The 24,980-nt window shown below is 47.8% G+C and overlaps 10 protein-coding genes across 10 annotated transcripts; 6 read left to right on the forward strand and 4 right to left on the reverse strand.

Moving 5' to 3' along the window:
• The first annotated feature begins 262 nt into the window (after positions 1 to 262).
• Positions 263 to 4,826, forward strand: F5Y00DRAFT_155761 (uncharacterized protein). Its single transcript, XM_048004607.1, has 3 exons — positions 263 to 715; positions 782 to 3,718; positions 3,770 to 4,826. The coding sequence occupies exons 1-3, from the start codon at positions 379 to 381 to the stop codon at positions 4,450 to 4,452; spliced, it is 3,957 nt and encodes a 1,318-aa protein (XP_047868785.1). The 5' UTR covers positions 263 to 378; the 3' UTR covers positions 4,453 to 4,826.
• Positions 4,827 to 8,624: 3,798 nt separating this feature from the next.
• On the forward strand, positions 8,625 to 10,301 carry F5Y00DRAFT_258112 (uncharacterized protein; the record flags this gene model as incomplete). The annotated part of the gene is made up of 1 exon (XM_048010648.1): positions 8,625 to 10,301. The coding sequence occupies one exon, from the start codon at positions 8,625 to 8,627 to the stop codon at positions 10,299 to 10,301; it is 1,677 nt and encodes a 558-aa protein (XP_047868786.1).
• A 1,376-nt stretch (positions 10,302 to 11,677) lies between these two features.
• On the reverse strand, positions 11,678 to 12,367 carry F5Y00DRAFT_258113 (concanavalin A-like lectin/glucanase; the record flags this gene model as incomplete). The annotated part of the gene is made up of 1 exon (XM_048010649.1): positions 11,678 to 12,367. One exon carries the CDS (start codon positions 12,365 to 12,367, stop codon positions 11,678 to 11,680), a length of 690 nt encoding a protein of 229 aa, XP_047868787.1.
• A 1,039-nt stretch (positions 12,368 to 13,406) lies between these two features.
• Positions 13,407 to 14,666, forward strand: F5Y00DRAFT_251029 (uncharacterized protein; the record flags this gene model as incomplete). The annotated part of the gene is made up of 5 exons (XM_048009792.1): positions 13,407 to 13,559; positions 13,634 to 13,891; positions 13,953 to 14,344; positions 14,403 to 14,575; positions 14,626 to 14,666. The coding sequence occupies 5 exons, from the start codon at positions 13,407 to 13,409 to the stop codon at positions 14,664 to 14,666; spliced, it is 1,017 nt and encodes a 338-aa protein (XP_047868788.1).
• Positions 14,667 to 15,427: 761 nt separating this feature from the next.
• F5Y00DRAFT_155794 (uncharacterized protein) lies at positions 15,428 to 16,507 on the forward strand. The gene has a single exon (XM_048004608.1). It carries the CDS (start codon positions 15,618 to 15,620, stop codon positions 16,404 to 16,406), a length of 789 nt encoding a protein of 262 aa, XP_047868789.1. The 5' UTR covers positions 15,428 to 15,617; the 3' UTR covers positions 16,407 to 16,507.
• Positions 16,507 to 18,159, reverse strand: F5Y00DRAFT_155800 (putative GTP-binding protein). The gene is made up of 3 exons (XM_048004609.1): positions 17,902 to 18,159; positions 17,364 to 17,849; positions 16,507 to 17,159 (listed from the first exon to the last, which is right to left on the reverse strand). Exons 1-3 carry the CDS (start codon positions 18,046 to 18,048, stop codon positions 16,608 to 16,610), a joined length of 1,185 nt encoding a protein of 394 aa, XP_047868790.1. The 5' UTR covers positions 18,049 to 18,159; the 3' UTR covers positions 16,507 to 16,607.
• A 627-nt stretch (positions 18,160 to 18,786) lies between these two features.
• On the forward strand, positions 18,787 to 20,083 carry F5Y00DRAFT_155816 (DUF862-domain-containing protein). The gene is made up of 2 exons (XM_048004610.1): positions 18,787 to 19,213; positions 19,279 to 20,083. The coding sequence occupies exons 1-2, from the start codon at positions 19,106 to 19,108 to the stop codon at positions 19,945 to 19,947; spliced, it is 777 nt and encodes a 258-aa protein (XP_047868791.1). The 5' UTR covers positions 18,787 to 19,105; the 3' UTR covers positions 19,948 to 20,083.
• Positions 20,000 to 21,100, reverse strand: F5Y00DRAFT_155820 (translational machinery component). The gene has a single exon (XM_048004611.1). It carries the CDS (start codon positions 20,921 to 20,923, stop codon positions 20,219 to 20,221), a length of 705 nt encoding a protein of 234 aa, XP_047868792.1. The 5' UTR covers positions 20,924 to 21,100; the 3' UTR covers positions 20,000 to 20,218.
• A 174-nt stretch (positions 21,101 to 21,274) lies between these two features.
• On the forward strand, positions 21,275 to 23,247 carry F5Y00DRAFT_155822 (Tim44-domain-containing protein). Its single transcript, XM_048004612.1, has 2 exons — positions 21,275 to 22,340; positions 22,395 to 23,247. Exons 1-2 carry the CDS (start codon positions 21,391 to 21,393, stop codon positions 23,068 to 23,070), a joined length of 1,626 nt encoding a protein of 541 aa, XP_047868793.1. The 5' UTR covers positions 21,275 to 21,390; the 3' UTR covers positions 23,071 to 23,247.
• Positions 23,248 to 24,375, reverse strand: F5Y00DRAFT_155823 (DUF1768-domain-containing protein). The gene has a single exon (XM_048004613.1). It carries the CDS (start codon positions 24,156 to 24,158, stop codon positions 23,424 to 23,426), a length of 735 nt encoding a protein of 244 aa, XP_047868794.1. The 5' UTR covers positions 24,159 to 24,375; the 3' UTR covers positions 23,248 to 23,423.
• Positions 24,376 to 24,980: the final 605 nt, after the last annotated feature.

The following is a 24,980-nucleotide window of genomic DNA, read 5'->3' on the forward strand; positions in this document are numbered from 1 at the left end:
TGTGCCAGGGATCATTCGAAGCTTACATAGTACCAGCTTTACTCTGCGCTTGTCGTCATCCCTTATTGCGCAACGTCTATCTGTTTTTTTTAACATTCATCTCCATGGCCTATCTTGCCTTCATACATCATTTGTTGAAACTGTAGCGCGCCAATTCGAACTAGAGTCGATTTTACGTCCAACAATTCCGGATAAGAACCTCGAGGCTCTTGCCCACTTCACAAGTTGAAAGCCCCTTGCGCTAGACGAGAATCGACATCGAAGCCCCTCAGCACTTCATCTTCCACACCAACCAGCTAATTTACTTACTTAACTCCTGGCGCGAGGCTGGGAAGGAGACATGGTTGAGAGATTCTGGTGGACGAGACGATTGCTTGAATGCAACCCCTGAATCCCTTCCTAGCCGCCTTCTTCAAGCCCGGCAGTCCCATTGTCACCCAGTGCACTCCCGTTCATCACCACATTCTTCTAGTCCCGACAACCGAATTCTTCCTTACCTCCCGCGAAACCGAAAGCGGTCTATCTCTGTCAGACATTGTTGGGTCTGAAGACTTTCTGGGAAGCCATGTACTTCGTATTCCCAGTCCGGTCACCGCTGCGGGAGGGAAGGACGCCGTCGGAAACTTGCGCGAGCAGAGGGGCAAGGCCAGACAATACTCAACCTTGAATGGGCGTAGCGTTGTCGTTAAAGATGCTTTTATTTATAGCAATAAGGGTAAGTGGGACTTCAAATAGCGACACTGGGTCTTCCTAACTGCCTATCTAATTGCCAATTCGACAGGGTTCAAAACACTTTCCCAAGCGCAGCTACTAAATGACACTCTCTGGTATGCCGACAGCATCGAGCCGCGGCGATGGCTAATATATTATATCTCGCGACCTCTGGTCGGCATCTGGGTGGACAAGGAGGTGCCGCGTGCTATTTTTATAGAAGGCATGGCAAAAGCCAAACTTGCGGAGGCCAAGCGAGCTGCCGCCGTCGAGAACGGTGAACCGAGTACTCCACGGAAGAAGGATATAAAGAGTTTTCATGATCTTCTCAACCATTTCCCTATGATTGCGAGGCAGATGCATCCTGGCTTAGAAAAGTTGTTTCGGGAATTCACGACAATTTTCGAGAGACCGCTGCCCCCTCCGCCGTCTGCAACACACATTCCCGATCCTATCCCAGACGGTCCTATTGCGACAGCTATGAAGAAGGTGCGCTCAAATAGCATATCTGCACGACGAGCCAGCGTAGATGACGACGAGAGTACCCGAACAACTGAGAGTTTCTACGCCGAGGACGATGAGGATGTTATGAGAGTTTCACTTGAGACGGCGGTCACGAGCGCTATTGATCTATTTCAAAGTGTCGACAAACAGCAGCTTTCCATGCTCGGGGCGACAACCGATCTCACTGGCCCGGTGGTTGAACGGCTAATAGAACGGTACGTGGTTGAGAACGTTCATAATCTTATATGGCCTCGACTTGCTGCCATGCGACGACCAGAAGACCTCGAGCTTGAGGCAAAAATTCGACAAATGGAATTCATCGATATTTCGCAATTGGGAATCTTTATTGAAGGCGGTCCTAGAGCGAAACATGGACTTACTAAAAGACTCGGCCACGCCGTCGAAGAATTTCGCAGAATGTCCTCAGCGATGTGCCCACAGGAAATGATGGAAATCCTATTATCGACAATGAAGGCCGCCGCACAATTGACCGAACAATCTAAACCGAACTCTGGATCTACTGCGGCAGAAAAGTCCGCTCTCACCGTGAACGCTGATACTCTAGTGTCACTGCTCCTCTTCGTTGTGATCCGGGCCGGTGTCAAATACCTCCAGGCCAGGTTACTTTACATAAAGCATTTCGTCTTCATTGATGATGTAGATAGTGGCGAGTTAGGTTATGCCATTAGTACATTCGAAGCAGTACTCTCATATCTCTCCACCGACTCGAGTAGTCTACGAAGAGCGAGCCGCCGGAACAAATGTCTCTGGGACGCAGCCGCGAAAGGCGATATGAATGAGCTCAAAAGGATGATGAATCCAGATCCAGATGCTATCGATTTTGATGCCGACGACGAAGAACCCTTAGCGTCTCCAGTTTCGAGTCGTTCGCCGTCAATCAGCTGGAGTATGGTCAATAATTCTTCTAGGAGATCTTCAACAGCATTTACACCGTCCGATTCATACTCTCGGGGATCGGGGCTAAGTCACGTATTTCCATTTCAGAATCAGACTCTGGACGATCCCCCAATGCCCCCAATGAAGAAAATCAAGAGAGTTGTTATGGATACCAGGAGCATGTCAAGCGGCTCGGAGTTTTCGTATCATTCTAGGGCGGGTAGTATTGCTACGTTGGGAAGTGGCCTCGAAGGTGATACGTCAATTGAACGGCTTTGTCAAACTGAAGATTCTCTTGGGGAGTCTATTCTAATGATGGCGGTCCAAAATGGGCAGCCAGAGGTTCTTAGATACCTGCTCTCACTCGAAGAATATTTCCCACCCAGCACCCTTTTGGACGACTCTAATAACGAAGGCACTACTTTGTTAAGCGCTGCTGTCCAGCTAGGTCACACCGAGTTAATTGATGTTATCCTAGACTTTGTAATGGCTTCAGCTTCTGAGCCGCAGATTCGGAATTACTTATCCTTGCAGGATACTCGGGGCCGCAGCGTTGCACACTACCTATTCCACGCACCGTCCCTAATCGGCCGCATTGGCAAGCTACTCCCTTGGCGGCAAAAGGATAGAAATGGCCAAACACCATTATTCGCGCTCTGTCGGTCGTACGACCACCAGAATTACCACGATATGGTTGAGGCCGGTCTCAAAGCAGCGACGGGCGCACAGGGCGACGGTCAGCCACTTCACCTAGACGAGCATGTTGATTCAAAGGGGAACACTCTCTTGCATATCATCAATGATCACCAGTTAGCGGTGAAAATCCTCAGGCAGTGCGACGTCGATGTCAACGCCACAAATGATAGAAAATTCACTGCGCTGATGGTAGCTAGTAAATACGGTCGCTTCGAGATGGTTAGGATAATGTACTCGTGTCCAAGGGTGGACGTGGCCGCGAAGGAGCTACGTGGGCTCACTGCGGTAGAACTGGCGAAGGATGACGACGTTAGGAATGAAATTGACAATTTGACGCTCTGTACTATGCCGCCTGCCGAGGACGGACGTATCACTGGCGTCGTTAGATCGTACTTCGTGGAAGACGCTACTATTCGACTGGTTCTTAAGTCGGGAGCCCTTGCAGATGACGGCAGTTACACGATCACCACATGCCGTCGCTCTTTTACAGATTTTGAACGTCTAGCCCACTTGCTGTCTGTCGAGAACCCAGCGTCGTGGATCCCGAATGTCACGAGCAAACGGTCACCATTCCAGATCCCCTCAAAGCCTTCGAGAGCCGTCCTGAAGGACATACAAATACGAACTGACTCGTTTCTTAAAATACTTTTAGCTCATCCCACCTTTGCGACACACGAGATGCTGTGGGAATTCTTTTTAGTGCCCGACTTACAAGCGGATATGATGGAACAACGCAGCAGATTAAAAGCTGAGACGAGAGCCGAGAAAGTGCGAGATGAGTTGGAACCTCTGGAAGATATTCGCGAAGTAGAGCAGTTTGTGGAACACGCCCGAGATATGGTCCGTAGTGTCAATTATGCAACTAAGAGCGTTGCGCGAAGGACCAATGCTATCAGCGTCGTCACAAATGGTATAAGAACAACGCTTCCATATATATTATCTAGTACTAATATGTCCACAGATTTCTATGATGCAGCGAGTCTAGTTTCACGAGACGTTAATAATCTTGCCTTTCTACCTCAAACGCATATCTCTGCGTTTGACGCTTACGTCCGAGCGCTTGTTCCCCCGCAATCTAATCCGTCATATATATTTCATAGTTCCTTTTCAGCTCTGCAATCTACTATACAAGCCATGCTCTCGTCATTATCACGACCATTGCAGCTCGTAACCCAAATAGTATCTTCTCGCAAGGCGATAGAGCGCAACTATAGTTCCGTTTCGCGTTCGACGAGATGGCCACTCGGGCTACTTGATGAAACCCGCCAGCGTCTCAATGAGGAGAGGGAAGAAAAAGCAAGGCGTGCCCAGACCGAGGTAGACGTTCTAAGTAAGGAGCTTCGATACACACAACAGACAGTAGCAAGCGAACTAGCGGGATGGGAGGATATGCATGAGCGTATGGGCCGTAGGGCCATAAAGGAATTCGCTAAAGGGATGCTCATCTTAGAGCGTGAGCGACTACAAGGTCTTCGTAGGGCGCAGCGGAAGCTGCAAGATTTAGGGTCGACTTTTAGCAATGAGGTTCATGAGCCAGAGATTAATCTCAGTGATGCTACAGTAATGGAAAATGGCGTTGGCGATGATGCCGCAAGCAGCGAATCGGGTACAATGGGCGAGGCGTTCATGGATAGAGTAGACTAGGTATTTGGCAACGATCTGAGGTGTTAATCCGGGTCCTCTTAGATGGGTGGCCATTGAATAGCAAGCAAGGACTTAATGCAACTATCATAGCCACATTAGCCATGCTTGTGTGCCATTCGGATTCTCATCTACCCATCCTCATACTCCAAGTCAATCCTAATATCGGCGCATCCATCATACTCGGCAGAGTAGACCGACTGACAGTACAAGAAAAAGGGAGGCAGCCCATGAACATATTATATAGAGCTTACGACGACTTAAAACTCAATCTGAGCTACTTGGAGGTGGCCGTGCTACTTGAAACGGACCGGGCCATCGATGAGCGCTTCGCCTAGACGGCCGAGTCGATGGCCAGGCAGCGCGCATCTATCTTATACGTGCGTGTAAGGCGCAGGCCAAGAGAAGTAGAAAAATCTACAGACGGGCCGCAGAATGACGACCGTGGAAACGAAACAAAGCTTAGCATTGTTGTATGCTACATGCTAATTCAATCGTAGATGTAAGGAACGGCGGCTTCAGGGTCTTCCATCTACGCCATATTCACTATATCCCGGCATCTTGTGCCGAATAACCAATTGATTAAAAGACGAGATTTCTCATGGCCTTGCTATCGTTTCCGAATATCTAACAAGTACCGAATGGCCGGTAAAATCAGAACTTGAACGAGCTACGGTCAAGATCTAAGACAAACACATCTCGTGTAAAGGTCGTGAGGACAGGCCATTCCCAGCCACTTGATTTTTCACTTACCTCGGGGATCAGAGACGGATCGTCGTCCCGCAAGCATCATAAATTTTACTAGATCAGCATTCTCTCAATATCTCGATATCTAGCCAAGCCCGTAGAGTCATAATCATACACCGATCATGATTATCGTGCAGAAAGCTAGACAGACATACGATGCATCTGCATGTGAGAGCCGGGAAAGATGACTCACTCACTCGGATGTGCAGATGTAGATGGGCTACGAGCGAACGAGAATGGTCCCGGTAGTGTAGATCTGAAACAAAAGCCTGAAAGGGAAAAGACTTGAAACGAAACATTTTTGTTTCTGGGTTTGTTCTTTTAGTCCCGCCCGTGAGCATGGCTTCTTGACTTCTGGCCAATAGACCATCTTCGACGCGGTTGAGAAGGTACTTCTTGCGGAGTAACAACATGTCGTGAGCCGATTGGTTGTAACTATAAGTTTAGTTGTAATGAACACGGGCGCGTTGGTGACCCGCGAATCAAGATGTTTTTACTGCGCGCCATTCTTCTTTTGGAGCTGCGAGTCGCGGGGGCGGGGCCGTGGGCGTGGGTGTGGGGAGGAAGGGACGCTTCCATTTCGTGCTAGGTATTTCGTGGCAGCCCGTGGCAGTGGCATTTTACGCGCCGGGCGGGGTGGGGCTGTGCAATAGAATTTACTCGTGTAACTTCGTACCTAACCCTTGCCTTTGACGCCTGACGATATCGGATGATGTTTAGGCGCGCTTCATTCTTTGCCCTGGCGCTTGCGGCTTTGCTCGGACGCCGAAGATCTTGGTCAAGGAATCCGACGGGATAATCGATAAAAGATGTTATCTCTTATGTAGGTCGAGCGATAACTAAAGGCATAAGGAAGGAGGATAATCATACGTATGAAGGCTTACACGATGGTGACCTGGCAGTGCCTATAGCCGCTGGGGCAGTAATAGAGGCAGTAATAATCATTCAATACCTCTTCGCAAAAGTTCTGGAACACTTCTTGAAGCTGCTGTTTCAATTGATGTAGTGCTTCTTCATCTAATAACTGGCCTTATTTAATTAAGTGAACCTATTAAGTCTACCTAACCCCAGTATATCAAGTCCAATAGGACCATCTTCGGCGGTCCTGTCGCCTTGCCTCATCTCTTGGTCATTAAGGGTCTTGATTTACAGGTTTGCAGGTTTGCAGATTTACACGGGTATATAGAGGTACACAGGTACACACACACCCGACTATTATGGGGTATTATATGGAAGACGGATAGAAAAATGCATGTTCCCATAGACTAGGTATAGTCACCGTGCGCCACTTCGGTTCACCTTTGAGATAAAACTCCACAATAATCTCTAATTGCCGCCCAACCATCGATAGCCGCCCGCATTCCTACCAAAAAAAGAAGATAAGATCGCTAATCGATCTTCTTCGGTCAATGCTTCATTTTACATAGTGTAGGTACCTTACTATTTTTGTCAGTCGGCAATTTAATCTTAGCGAGCGGCAAAAACAGATCTACCTAACCTACCTAGGTATCTCGTCAATCAAGCGCAAGCGCGGAGTGGGAATACTGTAATATTACACATGATCAGATCTATTAAGTACATGGAGGTATGCAGTATTACTTGCGACTACGTATTGCTAAAGAAGAAAAGAGGAGTTCGGATCTTCAACGTTCCTGTGGCGGAGTGCGCGGTTGTGATATTGGGTAGCAGAAATTCATGCGCGCTGCCTCTTTTTTGCCGTATCGCATTGAGAATGTCCTCTATTGGTATCGTCTAATACATAGCAGCAAACCTAAGTGCATGCATCGTCACGAGGACGTTGTGGAAATAAGTAGAATCATAGAACCAAGCTCTATAGCTACCTACCTAGTAGAGTGAGTATCAGGGCAAGAAACAAGTGGTTGTGCGTTGTGATACTGTTCGCTATAGCAACGCATACCAGCTTAAAAGACACGGTCGTATGTAGCAGTAGACGTACGACCACGTCCATTCACGATCATGACGCCCTCCACGCGTCGAATGATAGATTGCAGACGCGTTCTAACGTCTTGCAGGTACATGCAGAGATTGTTCCCGGGGATGCATCTTGCTCCACACAATCGAAGGACCACAAGCCGAACTAATGCACGATGGGACATGTGTTTCTTTCTGATATGAGTCACACTGTCGTGTCGGGATTCGGATTAGTTTGTTCTTCGTTTGCTCTGATATCGCCCTGATATGGCCCTGTATCCAACTACGAGCGCAAGCGACTATATTACGAAAACTACGAGAACAAAAAAAGGAAATAGGAAATGGGGACATCTCAGAGTGGAACGTTGTACCAACTAACTACATGCCATATATGGTAGTATGTAGTCAGGTAGTAATATAGAGGAGCGAAAAAAGACAATAATTCTGTCCACTTACCGTTGAGGATCTACGGTCCCTAGACGGATCCCGGGCTGTCAGATCTCATAGGCCTGTTTTCTGTAGCCACGATGAGCTCTTGGCTTTTTATTTTGGGCAAGGGAAAAAATAAGTTTAAAATATGATAATTGCACACTGTACTTAGCCGCCCGTTCTACGCTGATCTAAACTCATCCTAACGTGCAAGTTCGATTATCTTCTTACGGTATAATGTACTGTATATTACTCCGCGCTAAGAGAAATTGGTGGCTCTAAGCCTGAGCCTTTCTGCCCGTACGCGCTGCACAGCGGTATAAAGAAGGCGGGGCGGACTACTCGGGACCCACCCGCTACCTAAAATATACCCACTTTACTACTCTATTTTCGGTACGTACCGGTCCAAACTTCACCTCGAGCCAAATCCACTTACACGCAGCCCATTCATCCAACCCGCCAACCTACCAAGACCCTTACTATAGGCCGACCAGACCGTTCGGTTTCCCACATACTGCGCTACTTACATCCGAATTATATTCTCCTTCTCCATGTTTCAGGTTGGCCATTCTTGCATTTGGAAAATACATCATCGTTTAGCCCAAGCCTGGTTCCGCCGAGCTGATTGGCATCCCGGTTGATCGTGGCCCGGCCGTATCCATCTCGAGGATAAGAGGACCGGTCCTCCTCCTCCTTCCGTCTCTCTTCTGTTCTAATTCTTCAGTATCAACTCTCTGATCGGATAGGATCAGCTTTTCTTTTTTCATCCTTATTTATTAGATCTTTTTTTCGAGGCAGGCCGCTGGCTTCACGACCTGAATTTCCTCTCTTAGCTTCACAGCATCAAACCTCCATTCACACCAGTGCTTTGCCCTCCACCAAATTACTAAGGAGCCGGCTCTCCTATCCACCTTCACTTTATAATCTATAATCGTCTAGTTCTTGTCTAAGCAGACAAGAACACTCGAATCTAAATATCGACATGGCTACGTGAGTCTCAGGGCATCTGCTCTTATTATTATAGAGACGTAATAACTAATACTCCATTCCACAGTCTGGCAGGAGACATGTCTTTTGACTTCACATTCCCTTCATGCGAGCCCGTCACACCACCGAGCTTCACTTTTGAACCGTCTCTACTTGAATTTTCTTATCATCCCGGACATGCTCGCTCAAGCTCGTATGGATCTTTTTGTTCTACTACCGAGACGTCGCCCTCCGACTCGGTTAGCACAAGGGTAACCACACCGTCCCGCTCTCCGCCGCCAATCCGACAACATGGACCCATTCTGCTACCCAAGATCCGGTCCCAGGACCAGGCCATTGACTCGCCCGCCAAGCGTGTCAGGACATCATCGCCTACTCCCACCCCAAAGCCTAGCCGCCGCCCAGGCTTCCGCCCTTCGCATACCCGGAGCTATACTAACCCGGAGACGTTACATCACTTCTCAAACGCATTCTTTACGTCCCAGGAGGACCAAAATACCCTGTCTCAATCACTTCTATGCTCTCCCATTACCTTCCCTCAGGATAGCATGAACCAGCCGCGCCGCGCCTCGGCTGTCAGCCTCGATGGTGCTACGCTTGAGAAGTTTGGCTTTCCCACTTATCGCCAAATGCCATCATACGTCCCAGCTGTTCCCCAGCCCCAGAACGACCAGTTCTTCTACAGCTACGCGCCTCGCGCCCCTTCTCCATTAAGCCTCTCTTCCACCCCCACGCCTGATCCGACCCCATCCACCACTCTCATGAACTACCTCACGACATCCAATCCTGCTCCGTCTCTGGTGCGCACTATCTCATTCCCAATGCGCGACCCTCATACCAAGCATTTCTGGTGGGACGTTCGCCAAATCCGATCCTGGACCAGCTTTAACTTGAGTACAATACTCTCCCTTCCCGGAGCATCTGGCCTCCTAAACTGCCCAGTCCCGCAGCCGCTTCTCCAGCAGCCCCCTACTGGTGCACGCCACCCCGAGACAGAGGCCGCACTTCACGCAATCTACGCCTCTTACTACATCCCTAAGCTTAACTCGGCTCTTGGGCTTTCTTCTCAGCGACCTGTCCAGCTCTCTGTTCCTTCGACCAAGGCTACCACAACTTCATCTAATGACCACGTCTTCGTGGCTAACATTGCTGGCGAGTCTTCGACCGCAGCAGCAATCTTCGGTGGCAAGCCTACAGCTCGCGTTGTTGGGCTAGTTAAATCTTTCGACCGTTTTAACACGGGTATGCGTGTTGAGGGCAACATTAAGCGCGTCGAGTACCTGCGAGGTCTAGCCCACTTGCACCACGTGATGCGCGAGCACGGTACGCGTTACGGTTTTATCCTAACTGAAATCGAGCTCGTCGTCTGCCGCAACGGTGCTGAGGGTACCCCGCATTTTGGCTACCTAGAAGTCAGCAGCGTCCAGCTTGCTGCGACGGCCGACTCGGTTTCTGACGAGAGTGATGAGATACCCCTAACTGCCTGTCTCGCACTCTGGGGTCTGTGCATCATGGCTAGCGACGATGGTGTCAATTCCCACGGCCTAGGTCTTAACGGTCAAGTCACCTGGAAGGCAGAAATAGGAGCTCCTGCTGAAGGCACGAGAAGAAAGGCGCTTCCAAGAGACGACTGGATGCCCCAACCGCAGCTCGCAGAGAAGCGCGAAGCGAAACGCGCCAGGGGGTGGGTCTTCCCAGAGGAGCCCGTGGGCAGAAAAGAGCTCGGAAAGAGAGGCGTCCGGTATGGTGGCTGTTAATTAATTATTACCTATTTAGTCATAGTTCTTTGGGTGAGCAGGATTGGCTGGTTCCAATTCCTGCTCGTTGGATCTTGTGAAAGCAGTGTTTTAAGCGGATGAGAAATGAGGCATGATTGACGAACACTGGCTTTATGGGGGGGGGGGGGTCACTTGGTTGATTGGTTGGATTACCAGTCCCGGATATCCAAGGGATAAAGCATTAGTTACTTCTAATACTGAAGCAAATCTGTTAAACTATCTGTCAAAGATCCAAAGTATAATGACTGGTTGATGGGTTAGACAATAAGTTGATAGCATACTGACTAGTAAGTGTAAGGAATCGGCCGCAATGTAGAGGCAAAGCATTTCCATACCCTTCTGTCTAGTTCAAGTCCCCTACCCTAGCCGTCCCCAATTCAAGTTCAAGTTATTACCATTGACATCGAAAACCTTACTATTATTGAGGCTATCGTGACTAGTAATAGAGGCATGGGACGAGATTAGGAACGAAACATAACGCGTAGGGTCTTTAAACAAATTTATATAGTAAGTGATGTATGTACTATTAGACATTAATAATTCGAGAAAGATATTTTCGGTTGGTGATTCTCTAATGAAAAGTAATTATCGATTCTGGTAAGTCGGCCCCAGTGTGATAGAACATACACTTCGGTATAGTAAGCGTAAATATTACAATATCTTGCACACAGCACCTTTTAAGAATATATGCTAAAATACCCATACTCTAAATAAAGAAGGTAAATAAAAAGAGGTATCTATTGCCGGTATACGCATGTATTACTTTATATTACCCGGCATGTACACGTCTTGCGCATACCTACCTACCTCTCACCTCACCTCGCGCGTTCGGGGCTATTCTCTCGGCACCATCTATCCGAGTTTACAGCCTTTCACTTAGAAGTTGGGGTAAGATGACGTCTGTCTGTTGTGTGTTTTTATTCTTTTATCTTCTCCTCACCCCCTTTTATCCTCTGGAGCGGCTTGGCATTTCTTAACCCGGTTGTCGTGGGAGGCTGGATATACCCATGTCAAGGTGTAATACTGGGCGCGTGGTTTTTTAAATAGCCGTTGGTCTATGCTAGATCTAGATTGTAATGGTTAATATATTGCTGCCGCATGAGGCACATGTCAGGAGATATGGGTTTGACCTCATCATTACGGTACGCACTGGGTAGTGGTTTATACAGCTTCAACGCAGGTTTAGTCTTCTTGTTTAAAATTTATTTAGACGAATTTTAAGTTGGAGAGTGTATTTAGGTAGCTTTAGTTGAATTCATTCTAGAGTATATACATTATATCCCTCTCCAAGCTGTTCTACCTAAACATGTCGTATTTTTGGTGTCCCCAAGAATAAGCAAGTATAAACAGTCCGCTCACTGCTTTTGTTGGCGAATCGTGATTCCATCAGCGGAAACCGTCATTTTGGAGTAGATTTGCCCGCTGGTACCCTGGATTTCAAAGATTCCAGCTCCCGTAGGTCCGACCGTGGTTCCGTTCGCGAGGGTCGCGCTGCTCTTGGTGAAAGTGATTGCATCGAAACGTGGCACGCGGACCAGCTCTCCAGCCTCTTGGTAGGCTTGGACGAACCAGTCGGCGGCGAGTGATGTCAGCGTGCTTGGGTCTTCCACCTTGGCGGGGATAGGCAATGTCTGAGTCGACTTCTTGTTTTGAGTCGTGTTCTCGACGGCGACGGTACCCGTAGACTTATCCGAGTCCGAAACAGACACCGTAACAGTGATCGAATCACCAGCACTGACAGGTACCGCACTTGTGATGTCAGTTTCGTTGTCTGGGTACCAGGCGGCGAAGGATGTTAGGCCGTTAGAATAAGTAATACCACCCTTGAGTACAACGTCTTGCTCAAGAGTGTCTCCGATAGCAACCCATATCGAAAATTTGTTGGTCCCGCTTAGGTTGGGGACGGCGAAGGTTCCAGTGACAGAGGTAAAGGACTGGCCCTCAGGAGCTTTGAGAACAGCACCTCCGCGGTTCTGGTCGAATGCTGCAAAGGCAGCAGAGGTGAATAGGCCTGCGACGAAGGCACTGTAAGTAGAGAACCTCATTGCTGACAGAGTAACGTGTATATGATAGAGTATGTCTCGTGCGTATGTATGTGTCTAACGAGTCTCTAAAGAAATATATTACTGCGCGGTCCAACGGAGGGATTACAACCCGCGACAGAGTTGGCCTTGCCCCTTTATTATGTGATCGACATGCTCAAGACAAGGCGCCTACGAACTAGCCACGTTCAACGGATGGTTCTACAAGATACTATGGGGGTCATCTTGCATCCATTACTACGTTCACCGTGACAAGATAATATTTAAAGACTGGTTATAATATCTCGTAGGTACAGTCAGACTCGATTCAGACGTTGGGACCGGATATCCCTTTTGGGGAACTAGAGACCCAAAGGAGCCAGTCAGAATACAGTACCTGTCATGAATGAGGACTTTCATTGGCTGGGTATATTGTCGACTTTTGCCGTAAGAAAGGTTGTCATATATCCGGTGCATATAGAGCCAAGATCTATGCCAATGTTATTAATAGATTACCTCCCTGTGTAATTACGGGTGTATTAGAGTTACACGGGGTCGAAAGACTCTATGCAAGGTGAGTAAAATTCTTTCAACCTCTAAGGAGAGGATTTGCTATCATTTTCACATAGCTCAGAAGTTAGGAGAATCTTCGATGTTCGTAGACTAATAGATCGATCATCGTTGCATATTATACCGGAAATCTGGTAGGGCAATGTATGCGGCTGAGGTAGTGTATTATTTCGGATTTCCGAACATCGTATAATTCGGCGTCAATCGTAGGAGCCAAGGAGTCGGGCCGCCAATGACAAATTTCATGGTCTTTCATGTTAACAGTCTTGGATATTTCCCCGAAGGGGACACCTACAATCGCCACGCATTCATGACCCAATCGTTGGAAGCCCAACTTAGAGAAATGGGCCTCGGCACTTGTACATCCTTGCCATCAGGCCTTCTCTGGCCCCTATAAAAGATGCTATATCAACGCCTGCCCTCTTGTTAAACTGACCGCCTCGCTATAATCAATAGAAACATCATCTTAGTTTCTTATAACTGAAGCGTCAAGATGAAGTGGCTCTCTCTTACCACGCTGGCGCTCTTCGCGCCCAGCCATGCTCTCATCCGTTTCCCTTGCGCCCAGTTGGTTGTTGACCGTCTCGATCCATTAGTTAATCCCGGCTTGATTCCTTCGCCGCATCTTCACCAGATTGTAGGAGGCGTAAGTACTCATAATTCCTAATATTGGCTCTGGTCCGTTAATCGGTGCTGTTGGGTAACTAACACCCCCGTTAGAACTCCTTCAACGCAAGTATGGACCCGGCTAAGGATATGCCAGGCGAGTCTACCTGCACTACGTGCCAGTTCAGCGAAGACTTTTCAAACTACTGGACTGCCGTATTATACTTCAAGGCCCGAAATGGAACTTACAAGCGAGTTCCTCAAATGGCCAACTCTGGCTTTGACGGTGTCAACGCCGGCATGACTGTTTATTACATGCAAGACGGTCTTTACAACTTCCAGCAGACCTCTAAAGTCACAGCTTTCCAACCCGTTAGTATCTTCACATATCTCCAAGTGAGAGATATTTCATTTGCTGACTCTCGCCATCCAGGGTTTCCGCATGTACATCGGCAACGTCAACGCTCGTTCCCGCGAAGAGATGGAGCGTTTCCGTCAGCTTACCTACACTTGTCTGCAGGACATCAACACCCGTGATCCTCAGATCCTTGACTTCCCTAAGGAACCCTGCCCATACGGCATAATGACGGCTCTAAGGTTCCCCACATGTTGGGACGGAAAGAATCTTGACTCTGCCGATCACATGGCGCACATGGCCTATCCCGAGAGCGGTACCTTCGAGACAGGCGGTCCTTGCCCGGCCTCGCACCCCGTTCGGATGAGCCAGCTTTTCTACGAGGTCAACTGGGACACTCGGCAGTTCAACAACAAGGAAGACTGGCCTGAGGACGGATCTCAGCCTTTTGTCTGGTCCTTTGGTGATTCGTAAGTCGCCAACCCCCTTAGGAGTTAGATCTAGTCTAACATTATACTTCTTAAACAGGACCGGTTATGGCAACCACGGTGACTACGTCTTCGGATGGCAGGGTGATGCGCTCCAGCGCGCTCTGGACCAGCCTTGTTATATCAACTGCCCTACGCTTAAGACCCAAAATACTCAGGCGATGAATGCATGCAGCAAGGAAAGAGTTGTTACCGAAGACAACATTGACGATTGTAAGTACTCCAAGTTCAAGTCTTTTATTACTAAACTAACAATATCCTAGGGGTTGAGACTCTACCTGGTGGAATGGTTGCTGGCATGTAATCGAACTAATCATGTCTGTTCCTGGAAGCTTCTTCTAAGAGACACTGGTATTTTACTCTATTTAATAGAAGTTAATGATGATAAGGATGAGTCGACTTAGAATTGTGTCATGAGTCTCTGTTTTTGCATTTCCCTCGATATCCCCCCTAATGAATAGATTGCTAGATTCGCACACCTTATAGTGTTTTGTGACAGAGTAACGCTTTGTCGCAAATTGGAGAAACTTGGCTGTGAATGCTAATATATGGCGTATATAGAATAGTATATAATATAGCCCCTATTAACTATCAATCATTTATGCGGATGTATAGTTGTTAATTATGATGTCAATTTAAGGGATAGGAAACGAATAGCTGGGTTGTTAAACACAGAACTTTTTCTTTACCACGCGATGTTTAACATTACTTAGAATAACTATAAAAATAGATTTTTTACGTAACATGAAGGGTGCACGATTGTATTGTGTGATCCGATGGTACGAAGTAGATGGTGAAGTAAGGGGGTAACGAATGCATTTTCTAAACCGAGACATTCCAAATTTAATTGCAGAGGCACGCGTAGGACACTGCATTCCTATAAAAGAATGGCCTGTGATCTTTCGAATGCGTCACCCGCCACATACTAGCGGGGGTCTAGTTGAAGAGGGAAACGGTTAGATTGCTTGCCTATGCACTGGGAATATTGTGACACCCGTGGAGGCAATCGTATATTCTAACTCCACGTAAGGATTGCAGTGGAAGTCAAAGAATCCTACCGTTTTCAGACAAAGAACAGTAGGTAGGTAGTTACTCATGTATATATGAGTATCACGCCCAATCTCTCAATCGAGAAGCATACTCTTTCAAAAAGTCAAGACAAAGAGTTTCTCTACACCTCAAGCTCACACTCACCTCCCACTTCACACCTGCGAAGAGAACACACAATAATTACCCTAATATAATCATAATCACCATGTCGCTAGCACGTAAATTCCACAAGCGCCCTCGCGTTGTTACCGGTACAAGCAGCAGAGCCGTTGGCGGATGGGGATCCGTCGCGGACAGTCCCGTGCCCTCTGTCGAGAAAGATAAGGGATATCCCAAATTCAACTACACGGCACCAGACTCCAGGGACTACAGCGATAACGAATCTTATTATGAAAACCCATCCTCGCAAACACCGCCCCTGAAAGTCCCATCCTACGTCCCTGACCAACCCGTCAACCGCATCCCGGACTTCTCCGACTCCGACGAGGAGGCCGAGTTCACCGCCAAAGTTGAGGCGTACTATCGGAGGACGGATGCGGACAAGAGGAACAAAGCGCCGGTGCGGCTGACTGCGCCCAAGCGGAAAATCACCGAACTTCTCTCTGACGACGAGATCACCGATGACGACAACGTAGACGTTAAGGAGGAGGAAGAAGAAGACGAAGAAGCAGTGCCGACAGCGCGGTCCATAATGATAAACAACTTGGTAGACCTCCTGGAGATGACTGGGATCACGTTAAACTTCGTCATCAAGTTGCGAGGAGTCGATGTCGATCCAACGGACCTAGAACAGGTTAGGGAGGCGCTTAATGACTACCTTAAGGACGAAAACAAGCCGTTGGAAACGCCTGCTGAGGACGCAGCCGAGCACGCCGAGGCTATGATCGAGCGTCTGTTCGATATGCCGCTCCGCGAATTCCTGCCCCTGGCATACGATATTGCCAACTTCAGAGATGAGTTGGAAGAGCAGGGAATTTCTCTGAATCAAGAGTAGTTTGTATTTTCACGTTTGAATTTAGTTGCATTTGGCGCGAGGAATTCTATTAGCTCGGGTAGAAGATTATTCTATTAGGTTCGTAGGTTAGAGGAAATGGCAAACAGAGGCGTTCATCTCAGATGTGGTATCGTTTATTTTTTGCCACATTGCTCGATAGCAATAGACTTTATACTCATTGGATATATCTATATTCGCTCTCTAGCCTTTGGCAGCGCCGGCCTTGATCAATAAAATATCGCCGTCTTCTACTACGTAGTCTTTGCCCTTGGTCATGACCTTACCCTTGGCCTTGACTTCGGCCTCGTCACCCAATTCCTTGAGTGTATTGAAATTATATACTACAGCCTGAATAAAGGTCTTTTCGAAATCTGTGTGGATAACACCGGCAGCCTGTGGTGCCTTGGTACCAAGCCGGATGGTCCATTGCCTTACCTCGTCGGTACCGGTCGTGAAGAAGCTACCAAGATTCATTGCCTTTCGCATTGTTGTGATGATTTTGGGCAATGCTGACTCAATACCGAGCTTCTTGCATTCTTCAGCAGCTTCTTCATCAGAGCCGAAGTGCGTGAGACGCTCTTCGAATGATACGGAGATGGGTAGGATAGGATCGCCTGCGGCATTCTCCTTCATCCACTCAGCAATCTTGGCGAGATGCTTGTTCTTCTTGCGAGTATAGTCCTTCTCTGACAAGTTGACTAGGTATACTACTGGTTTTGCGGAAAGGAGAAAGAGGGTGTTGATGACCTCGACCTATTGACATATGTCAGCTATGTTTTCCTGCAGGTATAATCATAATATTTGGAGAGATTCAGGTTATCAGAGTATTCTTTTATCACAGTATGCGCTCTGCGTTGTATTATTGAGGCATTCGAAGAGCTGGGATTAGATCAGGCGCTATGGCCCTTGTTCATCATGGTAAATGCGAGAAAAATGGGGAATGAAAATTTGTCTTACCTCCTTCGGAGTCCAGGTGCCTTTCCGAACATCTTTCCCATCCTTCAGCCATGCGTGGACTTTTTCTATAGTGGCCTCCTCCTCTTTAGCCTTCTTCAATTCTAAGCTTTGACCACCTACGCGGGTCTTCTTCTTAGAGTTCTCTATAGCTTTCTCGACGAACTCGATATCCTTCAGTCGCAGCTCCTCTGCGATGATATCTAAATCTCTGACGGGGTTAACGTCACCCTCGACGTGAATGATCTCGGCATCATCGAAGCATCGGACGACTTGGAAAATAGCGTCGACGGCTCGAATATGTGACAGAAAAGCGTTACCGAGACCTGCACCGGTTGACGCGCCTCTCGTCAGACCAGCAATGTCGTAGATGGTCAAATGAGCGGGTACTCGCGACTTAGGATTGTACTTCTTGCACAACCAGTCGTACCGCTCATCTGGGACCAAGACACGGGATTCTTCCGGGTCAATGGTGGCATAAGGGAAGTTCTACTCGTACCCGGTTAGCTGGATTGTGAGATGTACGAGAGCCCAAACTTACGGCAGGGTTACCAAGACTACACTTGGTGATAGCTTGAAACAGGGTCGACTTGCCAACGTTGGCAAGACCGACGATACCACTCTTCAAGTTATTTCCCGGACGACCGAGGAGGATCTTCTCCTCTACAACTTGCTTCTTGGGAGGCATTTTTCGTCGCTTGGCGTAGGTACGAGTGGAGATATAGACTGTAGTGCAACTAGGCACGTAGTATGGGAAAAACGCAGAGCTAGCTGCGACAGGTCGAAAGGTGCGGAGTAGAGAAGTGAAGGGAAGGGTAAAGGAAATGGAGGAAGACACGGCGATGGATATGGGCTGAGGATCAGCCTCGATATCAGGTCAAACAAATATTAGATATCTGTCTAATTCCTGATGACCATCGATTTAAGATATTGTTGGCACTGGACGGCTGACCTCGTCAGGTTTTTTCTTTCGTCGCGCGGTTTGGCACAGCTGTCCTGTCCTTTTCCTGTCCTCTTGGAGGGGCAGTTGGGAGAGAAAAGGAAAAATAAAAAGCTTTGCGCTTATGGATTCCCAATCAAAATTAAATTTGGGAAATTGATTCGGAACCCGGAAGTCCTGTTACGCCGAGACTTAGGTTAACCCCACCTTCCATTTAGGTGGTAGCAACCTGACAGCTGTGAACAGTAGATTGCCACTTGTACTACTTGTACTACTTGTACTACACTAGTGTATCAGCTCGCCTCAGATCTTTGCTTGTCAGTGCTCTTCGTAAGCGAGAATCGGACAGTTGGGACTGCGGGGAGGCAATGATTTCCAGCAGACCCCGACCGGATTCGTCATATGATTGGTCTACGTATCAGCTGGATAGCTGGATGTGGCTAACGCTCTCAGCCCGTTCGCTCAATCCATGTCCTTACCTATGAAGTATGAAACTGTATTGTCTTTCGTAGTTGCCTCAAGGTAACGTAATCTGCCTTGCGTCGACTCTTCCGACTTTACCTATTCATGGCCTTTTCTCTTATGATTCACGATGATTCTCCGAACCTCCGTCATAGAGTAACACAATCAACAACATAGCGATATTCTCGTCTCGTCTAGTATTTTTCCGTAATTACAGCATACATCAAATCGTCTTGGATGTAAATGATCCTCCCCCGCCGCATTGGGAATACCTCCTCTCCATACTAGGCGTAGCCGTACTTCCGCTTATCCTCTCACATCGTAACTCGAACTAAACGCAAAGATGTCCTCCAAAAAGTCAACCTCCAGCAGGACATCAAGACAATCCCATCGATCAACACTGTCGCTATCAAGAACCGAAATTGTGATCAATGTCTATGATCTGTTACCTGTAAGTAAATAGACTGTACGGTGTCGTCCCGTAGTGGCTACTGACAAAATACCCACCATTTATAGCCTAGCCGTCTCTCTTCCGTCCTTTGGACAGTTGGTGCCTCGTTACTACATTCAGGCGTCGTGATAAACGGGAAAGAGTATGCTTACGGTGGTCATGATCGACCTGGGTTGACGGGTGTGTATTGGACACCACCCAAGACAGAACCACCTGGAGGTACTTTTAAGACCGAAATTCTACACGGTTTCTCGTTTGCGACTCAGGCCGAAATTGACACCATTATTCGCCATGTCTCCGACGAATTTCAAGGTGCATCCTATAATCTACTCACCCGAAACTGCAATCACTTTACCAGCTACCTCTGCAAGAAGCTTACTGGTAGGCCTGGCCCCGGATGGCTTAATCGCGCTGCAACCATTGGCGTTGCTTTTCCGTGTATCGTCCCTCGAGACTGGATCGAACCGCCTGATTTCGAGACGGCAGATGGTGCGCTGCTAGACGAAGAGGGTCTCAACGACCATGAGAGAACCAGGATGCTTAGGGACGATAGTTCTAGGATACTAGCAATACAAGAGAGCGATGACGACGAAGAGCTCTCGAGCCGGGCCAGCGAGGAAGCACGCCATTATGATAGGAGTGGTAAAGGAAAAAGTCGAGCTAAGGACACAAGCGGACGAACATTACCACCTGCTGAGAGAGCACCTTCGTCTGGTAGACCAAGTATGTCTTAGGTGGAGAGACGATTTGATAACACTGGATTACACTGTCTGCATTAAGAGGCGTTGGCAACGAGTATGATAGCAATTTGGCTGGGTGGCGTTACATGAGGTTTGATTGATACCAAAGGCATGCTCCGTCGTTATGTAAAGCGCATTTGGCGCTCTTTTGACTATTTATACGCACAATGAACTTGCTGGATGATATTGTCCACCAATGCACATAGCAATAATGTGATATACACTGGTCGTATATATAATGTTCCACTCTTACTCTCTTGATTATTTAGCCTAATCTCCTTGGCTTAGGGCTCCTCGTGCCACCAAACTTGAGCCTTGTAGAATCTGAAACCTTCACGATTTTATCTCTTAGCATACGACCTTCGGTACCCAGAAGAACCTTAGTAGCGGCCTCCCGTCCAGCACCGAAGCCTCGTAGAACAACCTCCAAAGCCGTGATATTCTTGTGCCAATTTCCCTGGTGGAGCTTATCTATAATGTACGCCGTAAGCTGGTAGGCAGCGTCGTAGGTGCTACGTTTAGCCTTCTTGAAGCCAATATCGCCGGCCGACTTGCTGATAATGGCGTTGCGGTTCGGCTTCGTTACGGTGATGTGGCAGTTATGCTTGTGTGCGTATATGTGGAAGTGAAAGGGCTCGTTCGCGGGTCCCCAATCCTCTTTTGCCTCATTCTGATTTTCTCCTAGAATCTGTTCGGTCATCGTAGGCAGGTTTCGCGCTCCCAACACGGCGTCTTGCGCCAATATTCTTTGTAGAGCGGACATATCGCCTCCAGGTCCTGGACGCGGAGGTCCTCTCGATTGTGATGATTGCGCACTTCGTGACAGCATGCTAAGGAGCGAAGGTGGGCGTTTGGGTTCATCATGCCGCGAGCACGTTTGGGAGAAAGGGCGGATACATTGGAGGGTAGTTTGGGAGTAGGATATGGGAGTGCGGGCGGCCGCCAATAGGCGATTTTGTATTCGGCTCATGGTAGAAGCATTAGGTTGAATGGTTCGCCGGTGCTATATCGGGAAGCCCTGAGATATTGCTTAGGAAGTAAGGCCGACGTCAATTGACCAATGTTAAGATGCCACCGTGTGCCGTGACTTCGCGACTGATAAAATCTAGAAATTTTGACGGCACGGGATAAGAGAATTGCATCTCGGACCGGGCGAATTGTAGAATAGAATTTTGGGACTAGTCTAGGTTAGTTGGGTCGAAATATGATTGGTCATTTTAGTAAAGTGCTACTTCTTCGGGTCAAGCTGTAGGTACCTACCTTATAGCAGTCTAGGTACAATACGGAAGTACCTTTCTATTTTCTATTTTTCAAATTATTTGCCGGCTTCGCCCGCTTTCATACATCAGTTGCGAAGAATTTCCTTGCCGGTTTTAATATTTTCCCACTTCCCCCCAGACCGGAGGTCTTTTTTGCGACGCTTTCCCACAGCGCGAAATGACTTCACTAAGACAAGTTACCAGGAGCGCACCCCCGCCGGCGTTCCTGCGGGCGCCTTCGTTCGCAGCTCACTCTTATGGCAGAGCTCCAGCATATAGACGGTTATTGTCGAGCGCCGAGAGCTCTAAATTCGCAAGCAATAATATAGCACCACTCACCTCTTCTCGACTACTTTTTTCGCCACTTTCTCAACTACAGTCGCCCTTCATCCCCGAAACCATAGCTACCTTGCAGTCCCGTACTTTTCACCAGACGTCGAGATGGTACCAGGAACAACCCCAGCAAGCCCCGCAATCCGCTAAGCCAAACCCCAAGTCTGCGGAACCAAAAGAAAAAGCCGAGCAGAAAACTTCGGATACCGAATCCGAAGCCAAATCCAGTTCGGAAGAGAAGGCTGATCAACAAGAGGAGCAGGAGAAAAGGGAGGAGAAAAAGGAAGATCTGCCACCGCCACCTCCCCACGGTGACAAGACGCCATGGCAAGTCTTCATGGAAACAATGCAGACCGAGTTTAAGGCTTCGAAGGAATGGAACGAGTCGACCAAGCAATTAGCTGACTCGGCTCATTCGTTTACCGAGAGCGAATCTGTCCGCCGTGCGAGACAGGCTTACGAAAACACCACGGGTGCTGTTTCGTCAACGGCAGGAAAAGTACTGAAGACTTCGGCTACTGCGGTTGGAAAGGGTGCGGCATGGACGTGGGAGACGCCGGTAATGAAAGGCGTTCGAAAAGGAGCGAATATAACCGGGGATATATTGGACAAAGCTACTAAGCCAATAAGAGAAACCGAGGCATACAAAAATGTCAAGGACGTAATTGACGACGGAAGTAGTTCAAGATACGGCGGTTGGGTTGAAAAGGAAGAGCGGAGGAAAGCTAGGGAACTTCGGGAGAAGCAAGCTCGCTCTATCCACGGCAAGGCAGAAGATGCAGTCGAAGATCCAAAGTAAGTTTAACATGGGGGTATTGGTCGATCACGATTGACGCTAACGATCTTCAGCGCCGGTACAAATATCACATTGCATAAAGATGCAGCTTGGAAGGAGGCGTGGCGAGATTTCCGAGATCAAAACAAGTTTGTCCAAGGGATATTCAATATGAAGAGTGTCTACAACGAATCTGAGAACCCTTTAATAACGACGGCGCGGAGCATTACCGACCGCGTGGCTGGATTCTTCGCGGAAAACGAAACGGCTATGGTTATTCGAAAGTTTCGCTCTATGGACCCTAATTTTCAGATTGAGCCATTCCTCCAGGAGCTGAGAGAGTACATATTACCCGAAGTACTTGACGCTTATGTCAAGGGCGATACTGAGACACTGAAGCTTTGGCTTTCGGCTGCTCAGTATTCAGTGTATGAAGCTTTAACCAAGCAGTACCTTCAAGCTGGCTTGAAGTCAGATGGTCGAATTCTTGATATAAGGCATGTAGACATCCTAAAGGCACGCATGCTCGATCCTGGTGAGATTCCCGTCTTCATCATTACCTGCCGGACGCAGGAGGTCCACGTCTACCGAAACGCCAAGACGAATGAGCTTGCCGCGGGAATGGAAGACAAAGTTCAACTTGTCACTTATGCGATTGGCATTACACGAACACCCGAGGATGTCAACAACCCGGAAACAAGGGGATGGAGATTGATCGAAATGCAAAAGAGCGGAAGGGACTATATATAAAACAGATACTCCGTCCTATCTACACGCAGATACCCGAACTCTGTGATATAATACTGTACACTATCGAATAGAGACGACAAAATAAAGGCCGCAGAAGGCGGTCTCACCACACCACTCCAAGTTGGCGGCCTTGGATGAAAGGCAGGCAAGGCGTTTGGGTTCAGCATGATCAAATGTATGATAGACAAAAAGGTGCATATATGGACACGCATGGAAAACCGCAATTTACTAACTCTAAGCAGTAGCTATGCCTCAATACATTAAACAAGCCAAGCTTAACCTGAGTATTTCGGCCTTATTTCGTTCTGTTTGCCCGGCAACCCCCATCAAGTCATAATCTAGTAAACCGCATTTCAGTCAAGCTGTCGAAATCGAAGACAGTATTTCTGAGGAGCCTTAGGGGATTCCCAGTTTTCTAGGCTCTCCATCATTTCTTCATCGCGTCGGATACGGTCTCGTATCTGCATGAGGATTATTCCTTGAAGATTGAGACCCCATCTCAGGCGTCGTTGCCACGATACCATCCAACAAATTCCGTTGCCCCAAAGGTAGTCAAACACTGATGTCTGAACAATATGTCGGTCGCCTGTCTCTAGTAGAGCTGCCTTCAACCGTTTTGAATGTTTGAACGCCTCATCGGACATATCAAACCATGGCTCACAGGCAGCGGGGAGGGTGTTACGAGGGATATATGGTGCCGTGAACTTGTGCCAGTTTGCCTCGTAAAGGATGCGCTCACGATTATTTTCCCAGATGGTCTGGTCAAAGTTCTTAAGCTTCTTCATTAAGTCTTTAGCGTCGTGGGGATATTTACACCTGAGCACCTCGGCGGCAATTTCGGGGTCGTCGAATAAGAGTGCTCTGTGGTGTAAGTAGTAGTGCTCAGCCGTTGGGTAAATTTTGGACGGGTCGTAGCTGTCACGGAACGGTGATGGGTACCACATCGACAGAAAACCATGCTTCTGGTTGGGTCTCCAGTAGTAGATGATGTCTGGCTTTGGTTCTGGATCGGGCGGATATGAATCCGATCCTATTCGGCCGATTCGACCGAGTCTAGGCATTGGAATATAGTCAAGGTAGGAAGGCATTGCTAAGGTGTATTGTAGATATGATAGTATGACAGTATAACAGTATAACAGTATGTCGGTACTGGTATACTGGCTGACAAACTGTTAAAGGGGTAGATGATAGTAGTAAGAGATTTGAAATGTCATGTTTTGGATACAATATTTCAAAAACTTGGTTACTTGGAATATTTTCCCGAGCGAATGCGACTGGCGTATGTATACCCGATCCTTCCTGTTGAACTAATTTGCTTTGATAACAGCGAGAACTATAAACTTCATGCCAACGACGACCAACTATCTTGTGGTGTTAGAGTTTCCTCCAGATGTTCATAGTGCGGCTTAGACTCGATGACTTGACGAGAATGACGAATACGCCCCTTCTAGAGTAAGAAATCTTTACGAAGACGGCAAGACCATCTGTTCGCCACTTGAACCACCCACAGGAAACCTCAGATGACGAAGGAGAAGGCATTTTAGTTGAGTATATGAACCTATGAATGATATCTTAGTTGGTATTATAGGAGGCCCGTTCGGACCCATCCTTCGGTCTATACTTAGAATAGGTAACCTCCTGAGTAATCAGCCATCACTACTATTACTACCTATCAAGCACCGTGAATATGTAGAATGGACTATATAATTCGCGTTAGTGATCGTTCAGTGCACGTTTATCTATCCCTACGTCCTGGCGGAAGGCTGGCAGGATTAATACCTGGGTAGCTAACTAAGACGTATGAATCCTAACAATTGGAATATGAATATTACGACATGATGAAAAATGAAGTACATATCGAAGTATGGGTATACGAATTAAGATAGGTTGTTTGAGTTCACGAAAACTCG

This window comes from Daldinia vernicosa (genome assembly GCF_022497035.1).
Source record: "Daldinia vernicosa strain CBS 139.73 unplaced genomic scaffold F5Y00scaffold_5, whole genome shotgun sequence".
NCBI lineage: Eukaryota > Fungi > Ascomycota > Sordariomycetes > Xylariales > Hypoxylaceae > Daldinia > Daldinia vernicosa.

Coding starts and splice junctions, on each gene's coding strand:
- F5Y00DRAFT_155761 (XM_048004607.1), top strand. CDS start 379: ATGCAACCCCTGAATCCCTTCCTAGCCGCCTTCTTCAAGCCCGGCAGT. Junction 716..781: donor TTTTATTTATAGCAATAAGG/GTAAGTGGGACT, acceptor CCAATTCGACAG/GGTTCAAAACACTTTCCCAA. Junction 3,719..3,769: donor TATCAGCGTCGTCACAAATG/GTATAAGAACAA, acceptor ATATGTCCACAG/ATTTCTATGATGCAGCGAGT.
- F5Y00DRAFT_155794 (XM_048004608.1), top strand. CDS start 15,618: ATGTCGCTAGCACGTAAATTCCACAAGCGCCCTCGCGTTGTTACCGGT.
- F5Y00DRAFT_155800 (XM_048004609.1), bottom strand. CDS start 18,048: ATGCCTCCCAAGAAGCAAGTTGTAGAGGAGAAGATCCTCCTCGGTCGT. Junction 17,850..17,901: donor GTAGTCTTGGTAACCCTGCC/GTAAGTTTGGGC, acceptor GGGTACGAGTAG/AACTTCCCTTATGCCACCAT. Junction 17,160..17,363: donor GCACCTGGACTCCGAAGGAG/GTAAGACAAATT, acceptor ATATGTCAATAG/GTCGAGGTCATCAACACCCT.
- F5Y00DRAFT_155816 (XM_048004610.1), top strand. CDS start 19,106: ATGTCCTCCAAAAAGTCAACCTCCAGCAGGACATCAAGACAATCCCAT. Junction 19,214..19,278: donor ATGTCTATGATCTGTTACCT/GTAAGTAAATAG, acceptor CACCATTTATAG/CCTAGCCGTCTCTCTTCCGT.
- F5Y00DRAFT_155820 (XM_048004611.1), bottom strand. CDS start 20,923: ATGAGCCGAATACAAAATCGCCTATTGGCGGCCGCCCGCACTCCCATA.
- F5Y00DRAFT_155822 (XM_048004612.1), top strand. CDS start 21,391: ATGACTTCACTAAGACAAGTTACCAGGAGCGCACCCCCGCCGGCGTTC. Junction 22,341..22,394: donor GATGCAGTCGAAGATCCAAA/GTAAGTTTAACA, acceptor AACGATCTTCAG/CGCCGGTACAAATATCACAT.
- F5Y00DRAFT_155823 (XM_048004613.1), bottom strand. CDS start 24,158: ATGCCTTCCTACCTTGACTATATTCCAATGCCTAGACTCGGTCGAATC.